This window comes from Sus scrofa, chromosome 14, assembly GCF_000003025.6.
Source record: "Sus scrofa isolate TJ Tabasco breed Duroc chromosome 14, Sscrofa11.1, whole genome shotgun sequence".
NCBI classification, from domain to species: domain Eukaryota; kingdom Metazoa; phylum Chordata; class Mammalia; order Artiodactyla; family Suidae; genus Sus; species Sus scrofa.
Genome location: NC_010456.5, coordinates 22704561 through 22725291, shown reverse-complemented (window position 1 = coordinate 22725291; position 20731 = coordinate 22704561). Strand labels below are relative to the sequence as shown.

The following is a 20731-nucleotide window of genomic DNA, read 5'->3' as shown; positions in this document are numbered from 1 at the left end:
TAGGTTCACTATAAATCAGGAGCTGACCAGAGCAGAGCACACAGGACACCCGGGGGGTGAAAAAGGTCCCCGGGGCTCCCATCTCCTGCGCTAGAAAGGTGAGGGTGAAGAGGAACGTCCACTTGGTCAAGGAGCTAGGGGTGGGGAAGGCGTCACAGCAAGGGCTTGACATGTAAAGTCAAACTAAACAAAAACCAACAGGGAGCGTTTGTTAAAGGATGTGTTAGCACATTCGTGTGTAACCGCCAAATCATGACAGAATCGCTTTTCCAGCTTCAAATTTGGAATCTGACATCCTGGGCCACCTCTTAGTAGACCTGTGAAGGGTGGACAGTGCTGGGGATCCCCACATGGCTCTCACCCGCCCTGCCCCTGCCAGCGCATGCCCTGAACCCACGTACTTCGTAGCTTCTTGCTGCAGCTCTTCTATTTGTTTTTTGAGCACCTCGTTGGCCTCCGTGAGAGCAACCATCTGCTCTTTATCAAACTGCAAAGACTTCAGATAAAGGGAGAAAAAGACAGTGAGGCATGCAAAGCCCTCCACCAGAAACCCAAAGTTAGGACTGGCTTCCTCATGGGTAAATGGCACCCTTCCAGGACTGCCTTGCAGGACACAGGCTTTGAGGAAGATCCTAACAGAGGATCTTGTGATAGTGACCACTTTACTGAGGTCAAGGTTGTCCTGGGCGGCCTGTGCCAAGAACACTGGTGGGAACAAGTGGGAAGGCCTCCGGCAATCCCCTGCAGAGCCCAAGGGCCCTCAAGGCTCCTCCCAGCATTACTCTCACTGCTGTTTCCTCCTTGCAGCCCTGAGCACATGTGTTTTCGCAGCTGCAGCCTCCCCAGCCCCCTGGCCCTGCGGCCCAGCTCCCCAGGCCCTCTCTTCCACCTGTACCCTCCTAGCTCTCAGCTGCAGCCTCTAGCCCATCTGCTTCCCTGGACCCTGTCTGGCCCACTTTCGGGACCTGACACATCACACCCACAGTATGGTGGCCCCAGCACATCCAGCCCAACCTTCATAGACCCAAGCCCCCCCCCGCCCCAGACCTGTAAGTTCATTTCCATCTGGTCGCGTTCCCTCTGCACAGACTGGAGGTGCCCTTCGAGATCCGCCACCTGCTGTCGGGCCTGGGTCACATCTTTCTGCAGGCGTGCATGCTCGACCTCCACAGACCTCTTCTCCCCTTGAAGTCTGATCAACTCCTGCCTCAGCTCCTTTGCCTCTGCGTCCAGCCTCTTCTTCGTGGCCTTCAGCTCACTGACAAGCTGGTCCTTGGAGGCAGCATCACGGCGGTAGGCTTCTACCATCACCTGCCCAACAAGACAGGAGCTGCAGCCACAGGGGCGGGGTCTTCCGAGGGCTCAAGTGGCTTAAATAAAAGTGCTCCCCACTCATCCAGACAGAGCTTGCGGGGATGGGGGTGGGGTTAAAGATAACCTATTTCACCAAATCCAAATACCACTCAATGAGACCCAGCCCAGTTTTACCACCTGAGCAGGTCTGGGTAAGACATGAACAGCCACATGGGCCACTGGACCCTTCTCGGGGGCAGAGGTGTCTCTTGTCCCTCCAGGTGTGCTGTCTGGCTGCTGGTTGGCACCCTGCTCACAACTACGTGATAAGACCCACAATCACTTGCAACGCCCTTGGTCACCCTTCTTCAGACCCTTGACGCTCTGTGCTTTCCCCTCCCACAGCGTAACTGGCTTCACTGACTTGTGAAGCATCTTATTTCAATGCTGGATCGTAGGGTAATTTTTTACATTTGGTGTAATTTTTACACTGTGGTGTAATTTTTTTTACACCCGCATGGTAGTGACACATGCTCACTCTGAAGGGACAGCAGGGCCTGACCCAAGAGATACAGATGCCAGCCCCACCGTGAAAATGCATCTGCCTTCAGAGGCACAAAAATGGGAGGGGTGTAGGTGTATCTTAGAATCAGCGAACTGCCCTTAAACCTGGAGTCTGGGTATTACCTTCCTTCTGAATAACTTCTTTCTAGGGCAATAGTTAAATACACAGGTTATTCTTGATGCGCTTGTCTCACAGAAAGAAAACCAACCACACATTCTTTTTGTTTTGCCACTTTTGTGGCATATACAAGTTCCCAGGCCAGGGATTGAACTCATGCCACGGCGGCAATTTGAGCTGCTGCAATGAAAACACCAGGTCCTTAATCCGCTGCGCCACCAGGGAACTCCCATTTTACCTTTTGTTGAAGAAACTGTTCCTTGATTTTCTGTGTCTGCTTTTTCAGGGTGGCAGCTTCTTGCTGCAGGTGCTCCACCTACAAGGGACACATGTGCAGACATTACACTGATGGCTCCAGAAAGGACGCATACCTAAGGAGGGACAGGTATGCAGATGTGTGGATGGCCTGCCTCAGAGCGTCTGCTCTACAAGGTGACAGCATGGGTTGTCTACAGAGAGATTGCAGCCTACCTCCCAGAGGAAGCAAGTGGCACCCATTTCCTCTTGTCTCTGCTGCTCATGGAGTGGGGTTCCAAGACAAAAGCATTCCCGACACTACCTCCACCTCCTCCACACCCTACAGCTTTCTCATCGACATCTGCTCAATCTCTGCCAACATCATCACAAACAGCATAGCAGCTCTCAGGTGTGGCGTGCTAGGTCATGGACCCTCAGGCCTCCCACCCTCACCCACTGCCCTGCTGATGTGCCCAGGGAGGTCGCATGCACTCAGGCACATGGAAGGGAAAGAAGCAAAGTCCCACACGGCTTTCCCCAATCTTAGCTCCTCATCATAGGTGGAGAGAAACTGGTGTTTCTTGGTAGATTCCGCACCCCGCCCCTTTTTTTTCTTTAGGGCTGCAACCATGGCATGTGGAAGCTTCCAGGGCAGGGGTTGAATTGGAGCTGCAGCCGCTGGCCTATGCCACAGCCACAGCAACATGGAATCTGAGCCATGTCTGCAGCCTACACCACAGCTCACAGCAATGCTGGATCCTTAGCCCACTGAGTGAGGCTAGGAATCGAACCCCTATCCTCATGGATGCTAGTTGGGTTTGCTTCCACTGTGCCACAACAGGAACTCTGTAGATTCCTTTCAAAGCCCCAAACCAACTCAGTTTCCCAGTTTTCAGCCTCTACACACCCAGTTGCTAAGAACCAGAACCCCCAACCAGCTGGCTCCAAACGGAGCCCTGGGTGCTGCCCTGGAAGGATGCTTCCACGTTTACAAAAGGAGGTGTACAAAAAAAGGACGTAACAACCAGCATTAATTCCTATATGCACCCACCACCTAAAATAATTAGAAAAAGAACAAACAAAACCTAAAGTCAGCAGAAGGAAGGAAATCATGTAGAGAGAAAATCAATAAAATAGAGATTTAAGAAACAATAGGAAAAAATCAATAAAACCAAGAGCTGGTTCTTTGAAAGAGTAAACAAAACTGACAAACCTCTAGCCAGACTAACCAGGAGGTGAGAAAAAACCCAAATAAACAAAATAAGAAAAAAGGATAAATCTCAATGGATACTGCAGAAGTACAAAAAACCGTAAGAGAATACTATGAACAATTAATTGTATGCCAACAAATTTGACAACTTAGAAGAAAGAGACAAATTTCTAGAGACATACATCCTGCCAAAACTGAATCAGAAGAAATAGATCAATTGAACAGACAGATCACTAGAAATGAAATTGAATATGAAATAAAAAACACTCCCTGCAAACAAAAGTCCAGGACCAGATGGTTTCACAGGTAAATTCTACCAAACATACCAAGAAGGACATATACCCATCCTCCTTAAACTTTTCCAAAAGGTTAAAGAAGTAGGAACCTTCCCAAAGATGTTCTATGAATTCACTATCCCCCTAATACCAAAGCCAGACAAAGATACTACCAAAAAAGAAAATTATAGGCCAGTATCTTTGATATACATAGACATGAACATTTTCAACAAAATTTTAGTCAACTGAATCCACCAACATATAAAAAGATCATACAGGGAGTTCCCATCATAGCTCAGCAGAAACAAATCTGACTAGTATCCACAAAGATGCAGATTTGATCCCTGGGCTCAATTAGTGGGTCTGGGATCTGGCATTGCCATGAGCTGTGAGTCGCAGGCGCCACTCAGATCCCACGTTGCTCTGGCTGTGGTGTAGGCAGGCAGCTGTAGCTCTGATTCAACTCCTAGCCTGGGAACTTCCATATGCCACAAATGTGGCCCTAAAAAAGCGAAAACAAAAGAATAAAAAAGATCATACACTGTGACCAACTGGGAGTCATCCCAGGTTCACAAGGATGGTTCAACATATGCAAATCAATCAACGTCATACACCACATTAACAAAAGAAAAGTGAAAAAACTCATGATCACCTCAATAGGTGCAGAAAAAGCATTTGACAAAGTCCAACATCCATTCATGATAAAAATTACCAAAGTTGGAGCTCCCATTGTGGCTCAGCAGTTAGCGAATCCAACTAGCATCCATGAGGATGCAGGTTCGATCCCTGACCTCGCTCAGAGGGTTAAGGATCCAGCATTGCCGTGAACTGTGCTGTAGGTCACAGATGCAGCTCGGATCTGGCATCGTTGTGGCTGTGTCGTAGGCTGACAGCTACAGCTCCGATTGGAACCCCAGCTTGGGAACTTTCATATGCCATGGGTACAGCCCTAAAAAAACAACAACAACAAAAAATTACCAAACTGGGTATAGAGGGAACCTACCCGAACAACATAAAAGCCATTTACAGCAAACCCACAGCCATTATAATACTCAATGGAGAAAAGCTGAAAGTCGTCTTGCTAAAATCTAGAACAAGACAAGGATGCCCACTCTCACCACTTTTATTCAACATAGTACTCGAAGTCCTAGACACAGCAATCCAAAAAACAAAAGAAATAAAAGGAGAGTTCCCGTTGTGGCTCAGTGGTTAACGAATCCGACTAGGAACCATGAGGTTGAGGGTTCAATCCCTGGTCTTGCTCATTGGGTTGAGGATCTGGCGTTGCTGTGAGCTGTGGTATAGGTCACAGATGCAGCTCAGATCTGACATTGCTGTGGCTGTGTTGTAGGCCAGTGGCTATAGCTCCGATTAGACCCCTAGCCTGGGAACCTCCATATGCTGCGGGTGTGGCCCTAGAAAAGACAAAAAGACAAAAAAAAAAAAAAAAGAAAGAAAGAAGGAAAAGGTATTCAAATTGGAAAAGAAGAGGTAAAACTGTCACTCTATGTAGATAATATGATACTCTATATTGAAAACCCTAAGGACTCAACCCAAAATCTACTCGAACTAATCAAACTGATCAACGAATTCAGCAAAGTAGTAGGATATAAGATCAATATTCATAAATTAGTTGCATTTCTGTATACTAACAATGAAGTATTAGAAAAGGAGGAGTTCCAGTCGTGGTGCAGTGGTTCACGAATCCCACTAGGAACCATGAAGTTGCAGGTTCAATCCCTGGCCTTGCTCAGTGGGTTGAGGATCCGGTGTTGCCATGAGCTGTGGTGTAGGTCGCAGACGTGACTTGGATCTGGCATTGCTGTGACTGTGGCGTAGGCCGGCAGCTGTAGGTCCGACTGGACCCCCAGCCTAGGAACCTCCATATGCCGTGGAAGCAGTCCCAGAAAAGGCCAAAAAAGACAAAAAAAAAAAAAAAAAAAAAAAAAGAAAAGAAAAGGAATATAAAAATACAGTTATTTTTTTTAATCATACCACCAAAGGAGTTCCCGTTGTGGCTCAGTGGTTAACGAATCCAATTAAGAACCATGAGGTTGCGGGTTTGATCCCTGGCCTTGCTCAGTGGGTTAAGAATCCAGCATTGCAGTGAGCTATGGTGTAGGTCGAAGACGAGGCTCGGATCCCACGTTGCTGTGGCTGTGGCATAGGCCGGTGGCTACGGCTCTGATTAGACCCCTAGCTTGGGAACCTCCATATGCCGTGGAAGCGGCCCAAGAAATGGCAAAAAAAAGACAAAAAAAAAAAAAAAAAAGAAAGAAAAAAAGAAAAAAAAATATCATACCACCAAAAATTAAACACCTAGGAATAGGGGTTCCCATCGTGGCTCAGCAGAAACAAATCCGACTAGCATCCATGAGGACTCGGGTTTGATCCCTAGCATTACTCAGTGGGTTAAGGATCTGGCGTTGCCATGAGCTATGGTATAGGTAGCAGGCTCAGATCAGATCTGGTGTTGCTGTGGCTGAGGCATAGGCCAGTGGCTATAGCTCCAATTAGACCCCTAGCCTGGGAACCTCCATATGCCTCAGGTGCAGTCCTAAAAAGACAAAATAAATAAATAAATACCTAGGAATAAACTGACTAAAGAGGTGAAAGACTCATATGCTGAGAACTGTAAAACACTAATGAAAGAAATTAAAGAGGATTCGGGGAGTTCCCATCATGGCTCAGTGGTTAACGAACCCGACTAGCATCCATGAGGACTCGGGCTCAATCCCTGGCCTCACTCAGTGGGTTAAGGGGTTAAGGATCTGACGTGCTGTGGCTCTGGTGTGGGCTAGTGGCTACAGCTCTGATTTGATCCATAGCCTGGGAACCTCCATATGACATGGGTGTGGCCCCTAAAAAAAGATAAAAAGACCAAAAAAATAAATAAAAGAAATTAAAAAGGATCCGAAGAAACAGAAAGATATTCTATGCTCCTGGATTAGAAGAATTAATATTGTAAAAACGGCCATACTACCCAAAGGAATCCACAGAGTCAATGTAATCACTATCAAATTACCCATGACATTTTTCACGGAAAGAGAACAAACAATACAAAAGTTTATATGGAACCAATATAATTTATATGTAACCCCTATATACAAGACCCAGAATTGTGAAAGAAATCCTGAGGAACAAAAACCAAGCAGGAGACATAACTCTCCCAGACTTCATACAATATTACAAAGCCACAGTCATCAAAACAGTGTGGTACTGGTACAAAAACAGATATTCAGATCAATGGAACAGACTAGAGAACCCAGAAATAAACCCAGACACCTATGGTCAATTAATCTTTGACAAAGGAGGGAAGAATATAAAATGGGAAAGATAGCCTTTTGAGCAAGTGGTGCTGGGAAAACTGGACAGCCACATGTAAATCAATGAAACTGGAACATACCCTCACACCAAAATATACAAACAACTCATACAACTCAACAACAAAAAAACCAACAACCCAATTGAACAATGGGCAGAAGACCTGAAGAGACATTTCTCCAAAGAAGATATACAGATGACCAATAGTCGTATGAAAAAAATGCTTAACATTACTAATTATTAGAGAAATGCAAATCAAAACTATTATGAGGTACCACCTCACATCGGTCAGAACGGCCATTATTAACAAGTCAACAAATAACAAACACTGGAGAGGGTGTAAAAAAAAGGGAACCCTTCTACACTGTTGGTGAAAATTTAAATTGGTACAACCACTACAGCAAACAGTATGGAGGTACCTCAGAAAAATAAATACAGAACTTTCCTATGATCCAGCAATCCCACTCCTGGGCATATATCTGGAAAAAACTTTCACTGAAAACATTAACATGCACCCCTATGTTCACTGCAGCACTATTCACAATAGCTAAGACATTGATTGAAACAACCTAAATGTCCATCGATAGATGAGTGGATTAAGAAGACATGGTACATAGATACAATGGAATACTACTTAGCCATAGAATAAAATAATGCCATTTGCAGCAACATGGATGGAACCAGGGACTCTCATACTAAGTGAAGTGAGTCAGAAAGAGAAAGACAAATACCATATGGTATCAGTTATATTTGGAATCTAATATACAGCACAAATGAACCTATAAAGACACAAACTCATGGACTTGAAGAACAGACTTGTGGTTGCCAAGGGGGAGTGGGATGGACTGGGAATTTGGGGTTAGTAGATGCAAACCATTGCGTTTGGAATGCATAAACAATGAGATCCTGCTATATAGCACAGGGAACTACAGCTAATCACTTGCAATGGAACATGATGGAGGATAATGTAAGAAAAAGAATGTATGTATATGCATGACTGGGTCACTTTGCTATACAGAGAAATTGACAGAACAACGTAAATCAACTATAATAGGAAAAATAAAAACCTAAAGAAGTTAAAAAAGAAAAAAAAATTCCTATATGCATGACTTCCTCACAGGGTGATAACCGTCATTACCTGGCTGGACTTGATGGCTAATTCTTCTCTCAATCGCTCTAAAGTTTCCGACGTTTCCTCAGTACTCTCTTCCTGGCGCTTCGACCCTGGGTCAAGTTCCTCCCTCCTGGCTGCCTGCAGAGCCACCTCCAAGACAATCTTCTCATTCTGCAGGACGCAAATCGTGTCGTCCCTAGAGGCGGCCTCCCCCTGCAGCTCATCCAGCCGGGCCTGCAGCTCATCGCAGCGCACCCGCAGGTCACCGAGGGCCTGCTCCCTGGCCTGTAGATTCTCCTGAGTCGAGGTGAACTGCTTCAGCAGGTCCAGGTGCTCCTGCTGCAAAGCCTCAAGCTGCTGGTCTCGCTGATGCAAAGTCAACTTCACCTGGAAAAAAGGTACTCAAGTCAGCATGACTACTCTTGAATGAAAACACCGTTTGCCCCAAGAGTCTATACTTTTTCCAGGTTCAGGTTTTGAGTAATCTGGATGACACTCTGCAAGCAGCGGTCTACATCTAACATTAGCAGAAGTAAACACCCGCCAGGTCCGATGATGGGCCAACCAAGGGACAGACCAGCACAAACCAGCACAATGAGTCCGGCCTGGGCATCCTGGGCATGAACTCGAGGCCGTGCAAGTGCTTGCCTGCTCTAGCTGCTGTTCCAGGGTTGCCACGGAGGCCACCATCTTCTGCAGCTGCTCCTTCTCATCTTCAAACTCCTCTAGCCTCCTCTGCAGGTCCTCCTCCACCATCGTCTTTGCCTCTTGGATCTGCACAAAGGCAGCCTCCTGGTCCAACATGTCAGCCTAGGCCCAGAAGATAGAGTGTTATTAAGAAGCAGGGTAACCTCATGGCTACAGCCGACTCAGCAGGTAAACCCCTCAGCCTGGTCAGAAGCCCCCATACACATCACTGCCCTGTCTGCAACCCACAGGGAGACAGAGGGCCTAAGGGCCTCAGGGGGCAGAAAGCTGGTGATCTGCTGTCTACAAGACAGGCTGCCCACCACTTCCTCCACCCCCAGCACCCCTGCTGAACCCTGGGCTTGGCTAAAGAGAGCAGCAAGCCGATAACCCAGTTTTAAGAACTGGTTAAGCAATGACTGAAAACACCACAACTGCCGCCTGTGTGAACACAGGCTGTAGCATGTCCCCACTCTGGTTGTGACACACAGGTCACTCTCTTTCTTGAGATTACTTCCTGATGCCACCTGGTGACCTAGAGACCAGCACCATGGGATAAACATGGCATTCCTTACATCTCAACTATGTAGATGAGACCCAGTATCTAGGTGTTTTCTTAGGGAAGAAACACTAGCTTATAACTTTAAGTCATCTCAGCTTTTTCACTGAGCCCTTGAAACATGTTTGACAGACACAACTGTCTTTCATCATCCACATCATCCGTGAGGACGAAGGGACACATGCAGAGAAGGGGGAATGGGAGGCCACACCAGTCACAGGACACTGACTCTCCATGTAACTGAAAAGCCATTGACACTCAGCACAAAACTGCCCTGTTGCACACAGTCAAGAGGATAAATACCCTGTTTCTTCTTTACTTTTTCCAACAAGCCTACAAAGTGGTATTGTCCTCCTCATTTTATAAAAAAAAGGAATGAAGCCCAGAGAGGTTAAGATGTAGTCCAAGGTCTCACGGGTGAAAAAGAGCACAGATCAAAGCCACGGCATCTCACTACCCTGGAGTAATCCATGGAAGCAGTTGGACATGGTTTAACAACCCCACATGGCTGCTGGGGGGTTAAATGGTGACACAGGCTGGGGGCTCGCAGACAAAAGTGCACTCAGCTCCTCCCTGCCTGCCCTCCCTCTGTCCCACATGGCTGTTCAGAGAAGGGCCCTGAGTTACCACTGATAATCAGAGATGGAAAGGGGATGGGCATGTGGTCAATGTGAGGAACACAATCCCCAAAATTTAAGTCATCACACATAGTTTGAAAGAATAAAGATGTACATACATAGGAGTTCCCGTTGTGGCTCAGTGGAAACAAACCCGACTAGTATCTATGAGATGCGGGTTTGATACCACGCCTCACTCAGTGGGTTAAAGATTCGGTGTTACCATGAGCTGCAGTGTAGGTCATAGATATGGCTTGGGTCCCAAGTTGCTGTGGTTGTGGCATAGGCTGGCAGCTACAGCATGACTGCTCCCCTAGCCTGGGAACTTCCATATGCCATAGGTGCAGTCCTTTTAAAAAGCAAAAGAAAAAAAAAAAAGATACACACACATACATACACAGCATTAATGTTTATATGCATATGTGTGCATGTATTGGTATGTTTTCTTAACCTTGATCAGTGTCCCAAAAAACACCCAAACCCCAAGACAAGAGCGACACGCTGTGGTCCCACCTCAATGCCCTGGAGCTGGGCGGCAATGCGCTCCTTCTCCTTGATGGATCTCTGCTGGGTCTCTGTCAGCTGGTGGGACAGGGACACATTCTCAAGTTTCAGGTGCTCCAGGAGGCCTGCCTGGGTCATCTGTCCAACCTGCAAAGAATATATCACACGGTAGAGAGTCGATCGATTCCAAGCACAAGTGAGGCCGCCAGGGTGAGGGTTTCCACACAGGGCTAGCCCAGGAGGGTTGCTCCCAGGACCCCTTCAGGCAGGGCCTCACAGCCACCCATCCTGGCAGCATTCTCCTCCTCCTAATGTTCCCAAGACACGTCTATGTCATTGGGAAAGGAGGGTGAAAATGTATTACACACCCTAATTAAGAATGCTGAACGTATCTGAAAACAAGCTATGGTTCTCAAACTGTCACTCCCTTGGACCCTTCCTCAGTTTTTTTCTCTCAATCTCCATTTCTGACTTATGTCAGGGCATACAAATCTGGCTTCTCTAAATACTTTATGCTGCAAATAAATGCACAATAGCTTCAAAGTTGCACTGACTTCCAAGAGTTTATTTCCAAGTACATCATAAGTAGAACAAATGCTTATCTATATGGTCCTCTAGCTTAATATAAACTTTTTTTTTTTTAAAGCCCACTCTTTTGGGGAGTTCCGCTGTGGTTCAGTGGAAAAGAACCTGACTGGTATCCATTAAGGATGGGGGTCCAATCCCCGGCCTTGCTCAGTGCGTTAAGGTTCCAGCAGACACAGCTCAGGTGCAGTGTTGCTGTGGCTGTGGCATAGGCTGGCAGCTGCAGCTACAATTCGACCCCTGGCCTGGGAATTTCCATATGCCACAGATGCGGCCCGAAAGAGCAAAAAAAAAAAAAAGCCCCACTATTTTGTATGTTTGTTGACTTCAGATTTTTTTTTTTTAAAGGAGCATGTGGTGAGGTTTGGTGAAATTAATATTTTACATCCTCCACTGGAGAAATGAAGTTTTACTTAACCTACAATATTTTATCTAGACCAAAAAAAGTTAGGAGAGAAACTAAAACCCACAGTAAAATTCAAAAAAGACAGGCTGACCAAGCCATCCTCAGTGCCCTCATAGGCGGTCCAATTAGTGGGAACACAGGGATTTGGAAGGAAGCACATTTCACACCTTGCCAAAGGCTCCCCAGTGCCGTGGTTCACCCTGTGGACCTGCACCTGCTCCCACTCACGCAGAATCAGGGGCTGACATGCTGCACATGGGCAGTGTGGGAAGATAGGGATGTGTTTCCACAGGGTGCAGGCAAGTGGAGAAAGGCACAGCTCCACGGGGACCAGTTTGAGTCCTGAGACTAGGCAGATGTAGATTTATTTCAAAGCTGAGTTTGAAGGATGGAAAGCACCCGCCAGAGAGGGGATGATTCGTTCCAGTCAGAGCTCAGATCACAGGATATCCCCAAGAGGATGATTTTAGAAGGAAAAATGCTCAGGCAAGGGCTGCAAAACTCTGTGTCATGGAAGGTTACTGTACAGGGTGGGATGTGTGTTGGAGGAGGGGTCAGCAGGTTTTCAAATAAAAAAGCAACTGTCGCACAGGAGATGTGAACTGTGAGCCATGCGCCTCACCAGGGGCCATACCTGGATGTGGGCCATCTCGCCCTGCAGCCTGACCCGGGCCTCCTGGGCCAGGGCCAGCTGCTGCTGGTACCACTGCCGGACACTCTGAAGAGACGAGATCTCCGCCTGGGATGCCTGCAGCTTGCTGCTCAGCGCCGTGCGCTCCAGCTGCACCTGCCGTAGCTGGCTCTGCAGGGCTGTCATCTGCTGCCGCAGGTCGTGCACTGAAAGCAAACAAGCACAGCCACTCAGACCCCCGAGCTGCCGGGAGTGCACAGTGCTTGCACCGACGCCCCATCCAGCCAGCCTCTCTGCAGGCGGCAGGGACCACAGCCACCCCTTCCTCACAGCGGCGCTTCTCTACGAAGGCTCCTGGGGAAATAATGGGTTGGATTCTGGTCACATCTCGTCACCTGGTCACCTGGTTTTCTGTGTGTTACTCTCTCAATGCACCTCACTTAACTTTCTTTGTTTCTTGCTTTCTTTTTCTTTTTTTTTTTTTTTTGTCTTTTTAGGGCTGCACTCACGGCATATGGAGGTTCCTAGGCTAGGGGTTGAGTCAGAGCTGTAGCCGCCAGGCTACACCACAGCCACAGCAACGTATGGAATCCTAGTTGCATCTGCGACCTACACCACAGCTCATGGCAACGCCAGATCTTTAACCCTCTGAGTGAGGCCAGGGATTGAATTTGCATCCTCATGGATACTAGTCAGATTCGTTTCCACTGTGTCCATTTGTCTATCATTTCGGAGGTGGTTCCTCAAAACTGAACTTAGGGCTGGAAAAACAAAGATTTACTAGTCAACAGTCTAAGTGTTGCTTTTAAATATTTTAAATAGCAGGAGTTCCCATTGTGGCTCAGTGGGTTAAGAATCCAACCAATTCGTATCCACGAGGATGCAAGTTTGATCCCTGGACTCGCTCAGTGAGTTAAGGATCCTGTGTTGCCACAAGTTGTGGTGTAGGGTGCAGACGAGCCTTGGATCTGGCATTGCTGTGTCTGTGGTGTAGGCCAGCAGCTACAGCTCCAATTTGACCCCTAGCCTGGGAACTCCTATATGCCATGGGTGCAGCCCTAAAAATAAAATAAAATAAATTATTTTAAATAGCCTCTTTGATTGTGTGGAATAAGCAGGCAGGTCTAATACCCACAAACAACAATGGACTTTGAAGGCAGATCACTACTGACAATCAAGGTCAAAGCCCATTTGTGAGACCACTCCACCCCTTTGATGAACCTGCAAGAATGTCCAGAATTCCACAGGCTCAATCAGAAACAACATCTAGGATTTTCCACTGTGGCTCAAAGGTAATGAACCAAACTAGGATCCGTGAGAACATGGGTTCAATCCCTGGCCTCACTCAGTATATCAAGGATCTGGCATTGCCATGGCTTTGGTACAGGCCTGTAGCTGCAGCTCTGATTTGACTCCTAGCCTGCTAACTTCCATATGCCTTAAGTTCGGTCCTAAAACAAAACAAGACAAAACGAAAACCGAAATCCAAAATAGAAACATTTACTTTAGGGAAGCGGACACATCTGTATCAATTAGAAGGGACTCCAGCACCCCAGAGCACTGAGATGACCACAGGTTGGTGTCACCACAGGTTGTGGGCCCCCAGGTCTCTGGTACCTGCATGCAATCAGGAAGTAGATGTGGGGACAGGCTGCCCACCTGTGTTGTCCTTGCTGAGCATGCTCCTCTGCATCTCCTCCACTTTGGCCATGAGTCGGTGGTACTGCTCCTCTGCCACCTGCAGGTCACTGTTGGAGGACGCCAGGCTGGCATTCTTGGCTTCTAGCATGTTCTGCAGGTCGGCCATTGCTTGCTCTAGGTCCCAGCAAGACTGCTTCAAGGTGTCCACCTCCGAACTGAGTGAGTCCTGCCTCTGCTGGCTGTTGTGGCTGTGCTCCACCTGAGCCTGAAGCCTCGTGCTCAGGGCGGCCAGCTGCGCCTGCAGCTCCGCCTTTTCTTTAAGTGCCTGAAAGACCCCAAACAGCCATACTGACTTTCAGGAAAATACATCATTTCCACCCTGTGTACTAAGAGGTCTGCTGAAACACAGCCAGTGAGACAAAGAAAGGTGTCCAACATGTGGACTTTACAAAAAAGCACCATGTTTTCCATGACTCTGTGGAAGCACCCGCTCACCCACAAGCTTGTTGGAAAATACATTTGGTAGAAAATACATTTGTTGAAAAACCAAAAAAGGGCACAAGCACACACAGTTTGAGCACCCGGAGTGCCGAGGGAGCTCTAACAGAGGAAGAGCAGCCAGGCTCATCTCTGGGGAAAACAAAATCCACAGGGTAAGTCTTCAGGGACAGGCTGCCGTTACAAAAGACAGGCCCTGTGGGATGGCAGATGGGCCGCTGGGCACCGAGCAGCCTGAGGCACTGTCTGGCTGGGGGGCAGGACCGCAGGGACCACTGTCTGTAGGACATGGCAGGGAGTGAGAGGAAAGGTGGTATCTCGAGAAGCCCCAGGCCCCAGAGGCAGCAGAGGACAGACAATGAGCAAAGGGCAGGTGCCGTTTCACGGCCCCTCCACCCCTATATCAGCATCTCCCACCCACCGTAAAGTCAGCAATTCCAAAATGCAGCAAGGAGCAGACAGCTGCTCTCAACACATAACAGGAGAAAATCAACCTCATGAAATACCCCTGAAAAATGAGTTAACTGAGCAAATGCAATAAGATTTTGTAATTAGTACAAGTGGTATCTTCATAGAAATGTCAGGAAGTTTTGCACCCCTAACAACCCACAAAGATCTTGATTTTGGACACAACTGAAGAGCAAATCAAATCCCAGGAGGCTAAGAAGGTAAAGTAAAAGCATGCTAAGGTGGAGTTCCCTGGTGGCTTAGCATTGATCTGGCATTGTCACTGCTGTGGCGCTGGTCACTGTTGTGGTACAGGTTTGATCCCTGGCCCTGAAACTTCTGAATGGCAGAGGTATAGCCAAAAAAGAAAAAAGAAAAAGCAAGCTAAAATTCTGAAATTGTTTGGGAGCAAATACAGATGAAGCATAATTGTATGTGATGAGGTTACACACTAAACGAGGGCAGAAGATGAAAATCAAGTACAACCAAAATTAACCCTAAAATCTTGGTAATCATCTCCTCAGTCAAGAGTTTTCTGTACCCAGGGTGGTCAATCTATGTCCCAAGATGGAGGGTACAAAAAAAGCCACCTTAAGAGTTCCCGCTGTGGCACAATGCCACCCATGGTGTCTCTGCTGTGCCAGGACATAGTGCCGGGACACAGCTTTGTTTGATCCCCAGCCCGGCACAGTAGGTTAAAGGACACAGCATTGCTGCAGCTGTAGTGTGGGTCACAACGACAACTCGAATCTGACCCCTGGCCCGGGAATTCCATATGCCCTGGGGCAGCCAAAAAAGGGGGGAAAAGCCACCTCAAAAATGAGAAGCAGGAGTTCCCGTCGTGGCGCAGTGGTTAACGAATCCGACTAGGAACCATGAGGTTGCGGGTTCGGTCCCTGCCCTTGCTCAGTGGGTTAATGATCCGGCGTTGCCGTGAGCTGTGGTGTAGGTTGCAGACACGGCTCGGATCCCACGTTGCTGTGGCTCTGGCGTAGGCCAGTAGCTACAGCTCCGATTAGACCCCTAGCCTGGGAACCTCCATATGCCGCGGGAGCGGCCCAAGAAATAGCAAAAAAGACAAAAAAAAAAAAAAAAAAAAAAAAAAAAAAAAAAAAAAAAAAATGAGAAGCAGAGCAAGTAGTCAGGGTTGCCTCCTCCTCTGCCCACAGCACAGGCTCCTGAGAGGATATCTTTCTGTGTCTTGTGCCATCCCCACTCCCCAAGCCAAATGCAGAGTCAAAGGCAATGAAGTGATTTACCCTAACACTGATAGGAAAGCTGAAACTAAGGGATGGAAAAATGGCTTTTCAGGTATATGTTAACCAGACAAAGCAAAGTTCCTATCAGAAAAAGCAAAAAGTGGTAAAGGGGCAAAGACGACAATTTTACCAGGCTAGGGAAAGGTGAAATCTGTTATAGACTGTTAGGCATTTCAGAGGAAACTAGAATACTGATAGAAATACAAGGAGAAGCTAAGCTACAGGCGGTTGGAGCAGCAAACAGTACCTCTTTCTGAGGCTGACAAATCAAGCAGACAAAAATTTGAGAACACAGACTTTGTTGCTGCCGATGCTAAGGCTTATTCTTAAAGACACGTGTAAAACCGCATGCAGCAAAACAGGAGTTGCACATTCTTAGACACGGTACATTAATACATCCATCAAATATCCATTACCTGACTAGCCTCTAATGATAAAGCTTCCAGCTGTCCTTCAAGTCTCATTTTTTCTTTAAGAACCTGCAACATTTCATCATGAGTTTCAGCAACAGAGCTTTCCATGGACACACTGGAGGATAAAGGCACAGAGGATCAGGTGGTGGAAATACGACTGATCGTCACCTTTCCTCTCCACTTATCCATACTCCCCACACCCCACACATCTCTGCTACTCTCCCCTAATTTTTAAAAATTAAAAAAGGAGGGCATTCCTTTCGTGGCTTAGTGGTTAATGAACCCGACTAGGATCCATGAGGATGCAGGTTTGATCCCTTGCCTCGCTCAGTGGGTTAAGGATGTGGTGCTGCTGTGAGCTGTGGTGTAAATCGCAGACTCAGCTCTGATCCTGTGTTGCTATGGCTATGATGGAGGCCAGCGGCTATACCTCCAATTCAACCCCTAGCCTGGGAACCTCCATATGCCAAGGGTGCAGCCCTAAAAATGAAAAAAAATAAATAAATAAACAAGGAGGAGTGCCTGTCGTGTCTCAGGGGATTAAGAACCTGACTAGTATCCATAAGGATGTGGGTTCAATCATTGGCGTTGCTATGGCTGTGGTGCTGGCTGGCAGCTGCAGCTCTGATTTGATCCCTGGCCTGGGAACTTCCACATGCCATGGGCATGGCTGTTAAAAAATAATAATAATGGTAAAAATTAAACAAGGAATGAGATTTCGGTAGCAAGCTAAAGCTCTTATGAGACTGCTACAATAAACCCTCCCGCCCACAGCAGGGCCTCCTTGGGCACCAGCTGGCCAGAACACCATTACAGTGATGCGAGCCCACTGAGCACCTGAACAGCTTTAGTCAGGCCTCCACAAACCCTGGGAGACAGGATATCTCGCTACTGCAGGTGACTGCTCCTTACGCCCGATCTCATCTTCTACAGAGGAAGACCCACGTGTAAGTGAAGCAGCCAAGACCAAGGGTACGGTTGGATGCCTGCCTCACCCACCTGCTGCAGATGCTGTCTGCCCGGCTCCGCGTCTCCCCGTTGACCTCCTGCCTCTGGTCTTGGTGCTCAGCTGCAGCAGCCTGGAGGACATCCGAGATGGAGGGGAACTGGCCCAGGGCAGCAGCGGCCACCTCCTGGCCACTGACCACGTAGGGGGCCTCTCTTGTACCCAGGCTGTTGGCCAGCAGGCTGAGTGCCCCACGGGTGGAGACACTGCTGTAGGAGGAGCTGTCGCTCTCATTTCCGTCAGCCTCAGACACGTTGTCTCCCGTCAGGGACGCGTTCTCCAGGCGGTCGTCAGCCTCAGGACACAGGCTGACCTCAGACACCACTGACGTCCCGCTGCTCCGGTTCTGCTTCAGGGAAGCCCTGGCAGAGTCCACAGCTGGGACACTTCCACCAGAGTTCTGGGCATCTGACTCTTCAGTTCTGTAATCAGCCAGAGACCGAATTTTGCTTGATTTGGAACTTTTTTTCTCTTTAGGATGTGCCAGGAGCCCTAAGCTGCCCACCTTCGGCCCCCGAGGGACACTGGTGCGCAGGAAGGAGTATTCCTTTGTCATGGCCACAGCACTGGCCCTTGGTAAGGTTTCTGGGTTCAACATGAGTTCAGGATCAAGTGTGCTAAAAAGTCTCGTTTTAGTTACGGGTTGACTGGACTGAGAAGGAAACAAAAGTACAAGAATTACGTTTGAAACTGATAAGCAGCACTCAAAAACTGCTATCCAGAGAGGCCGCACCACTTCTATAAACAGAGCACCCCCCCACCACGAGGCTCAGCACCATGACTCCACCCAGGCCTTCTCGCCTCTGTAACCTCACTGCCTCCATGTCAGGGCCCATGATGGTCCAAGCACATGCCTTTCCTGGCTGGGATCTGATAGCAGTTTAAACATCTATTAGAGGAAGCCCTTCCTTTACAAAAATTTCCTGGCTATCCTTCCATACTTTTTCTTTTAAATAAACTCGAAATTTTTCTTCAAGTTAAAAAAGGTTCTGTTGGAGACTTATGGTTACCAAAGGGGACAGGCTGGAGGAAGGGACAGCTTGGGGTGGGGGGGACTGGTATATGCACACTGTGATATATGGAATGATTGGCCAGTCGGGACCTGGTTTATAGCACAGGGAACTCTACCCACTATTCTGCGATAACCTACATGGGAAAAGAACCTGAGAGAATAGACAGGTATATGTGTAACTGAATCATTTTGTTGTACAGTAGAAATTATTACAATATCGTAAGTCAACTATACTTCAATAAAACTTTAGAAGTTCCATTGAATTACAGCTGCCTTGAATTTGGAGCTCCTCTGTAGCATAATAGGTTAAGAATCTGGATTGTACGACTTCCTATTGTAGCTCAGCAGTAATGAACCCAACTAGTATCCATGAGGATGCAGGTTCAATCCCTGGCCTCGCTCAGTGGGTTAACGATCCGGCATTGCCGTGAGCTGTGATGGATGTCATACCTCGGATCCCTCATTGTTATGGCTATGGTGTAGGTCGGGAGCTGCAGCTCCAATTCAACCCCTAAGCTGCGAACTTCCATATGCCATAGGTGTGACTCTAAAAAGACACCCCCCCCCCCAAAAAAAAAGAAAGAAAGAAAGAAAAGAAAAGAAAGAATCTGACTGCAGCGACTCAGGTTGCTATGGAGGATCAAGTTTGACCCCCCCCAGCCCAGCACAGTGGTTAAAGGAACCAGGATTGCCACAGGTGAGATGCAGGTCCACAGCTGCAGATCAGATTCAACCCCTTGCCTGGGAACTTCCATATGTCGCTGGCGCAGCCTTAAAAAAAAAAAAAAAACTGCCTTAAATTACTGAGGGAATAATGAGCTATTTCCCTCCATTTATTCATATCTGCTTGCATGTTCCTCACAGAGGAAGTTATGGGCATCTAAATTCTAACCCACATTTGTTGCCATTTTGATCCACAGCCTGGCTATATGCCCTAGAACTAAGTTCTTGAATTTCTGTAGCCATTTTAACTTAATACTTAAACACTTTATCATTCTGTTGATATTATAAATATTGTCTTCTCCCAGTAATTTTCTTTTTTTTTCTTTTTTTATCTTTTTGCCTTTTCTAGGGCCGCTTCCGCGGCATGTGGAGGTTCCCAGGCTAGGGGTCGAATCAGAGCTGTAGCCACCGGCCTACGCCAGAGCCACAGCAACACGGGATCTGAGCCGCGTCTGTGACCTACACCACAGCTCACGGCAACGTCGGATCCTTTAACCCACTGAGCAAGACCAGGAATCGAACCCACAACCTCATGGTTCCTAGTCAGATTCGTTAACCACTGAGCCATGATGAAAACTCCCTCATATTTTTACTTTAAACTCATAATTTTCTGAACCCCAATTATTTTAATAACTTTACATTTGTAAACGTTTATAACAGCAGTTTTTTAGTTGGTTCTCCAGAGTTTTCCTTGAGAAAAACACCTGCAAATAGTAATACCATTTCTTTTTTTTAAACATCTTAAATGATTTTTCTTTTTTTCCATTATTGCTGGTTTACAATGTTCTGTCAATTTTACACTCTACAGCAAGGTGACCCAGTCACACATATACATATACATTCCCTTTTCTCACATTATCATGCTCCATCATAAGTGACTAGATAAACAATACCACTTCTCCTCTTTTTCAATATTTATACTTCTTAATTCTTTTTCTTATATCATCATGTTAGCTAGAATTTCCCAAGGGGCCTTGAATGAGTCTAGGAATGAAGGAAGACAGAGTTCCTTGGTGCTAAATCACCATGCCTCTCTCTTACAGGTTAATCTTAAACTCTATGTTATTCTAAAAAGTCAATGCAATCCCAAAGCAGCAAGGGACAAGGTAGAGGCTGAGTGTCTTGAAATGATGCTAGGATACAACCAGAAGGACAATGAACCAGGAACAGTGAGGAGGAGTGAGAGTGGGGCAGTGGACTGACCAGGCCTCCCGGATGGTAACACACACTAGAAAGCTGCCATGGTTAGATTCACTGAGAACTAGAAAAGCAGCACAAAGGCTGATGACACAGAACTCAGCCCAGGAAGTGGTACGAGAATGAGGTGGGGTCTATAGGTATTTATGAAGCACCACGATAAGGGAGTATTCCAACCAGTGGGGAGAAGGCAGATACAAAATAAGCAATTTGAGACAAGTGACCAGCTGTCCACAAAGAGGGTCATTCCTATCTCTTGCTTTCATTCAAAACATTTCAAACAGAGTCAATTTTCACAGTCAAAACCAAAACTTTTTAATACTTTTTATACTGGCTCTTATTTTTTATATAAGAAAAAACATGGGTGAATTTGTTTATATCCTTCAAACAGGGAGCTCCTCTTAAATATGA

The 20731-nt window shown here is 47.1% G+C and overlaps 1 protein-coding gene across 3 annotated transcripts in view; it reads right to left on the bottom strand.

Moving 5' to 3' along the window:
* The window catches only part of GOLGA3 (golgin A3), a 49241-nt gene that overhangs the window by 13253 nt on the left and 15257 nt on the right, over positions 1-20731 (bottom strand). For all 3 annotated transcript variants that reach the window (XM_021073868.1, XM_021073867.1, XM_021073869.1), the window contains exons 5-14: positions 17382-18040; positions 16386-16497; positions 13784-14090; positions 12128-12330; positions 10512-10649; positions 8784-8945; positions 8160-8522; positions 2214-2291; positions 1048-1311; positions 402-496 (exon numbers count right to left, since the gene is read on the bottom strand). In XM_021073868.1, the coding sequence (XP_020929527.1) occupies positions 402-496; positions 1048-1311; positions 2214-2291; positions 8160-8522; positions 8784-8945; positions 10512-10649; positions 12128-12330; positions 13784-14090; positions 16386-16497; positions 17382-18040 (2381 nt within the window). The remainder of the gene's footprint in view (positions 1-401; positions 497-1047; positions 1312-2213; positions 2292-8159; positions 8523-8783; positions 8946-10511; positions 10650-12127; positions 12331-13783; positions 14091-16385; positions 16498-17381; positions 18041-20731) is intronic.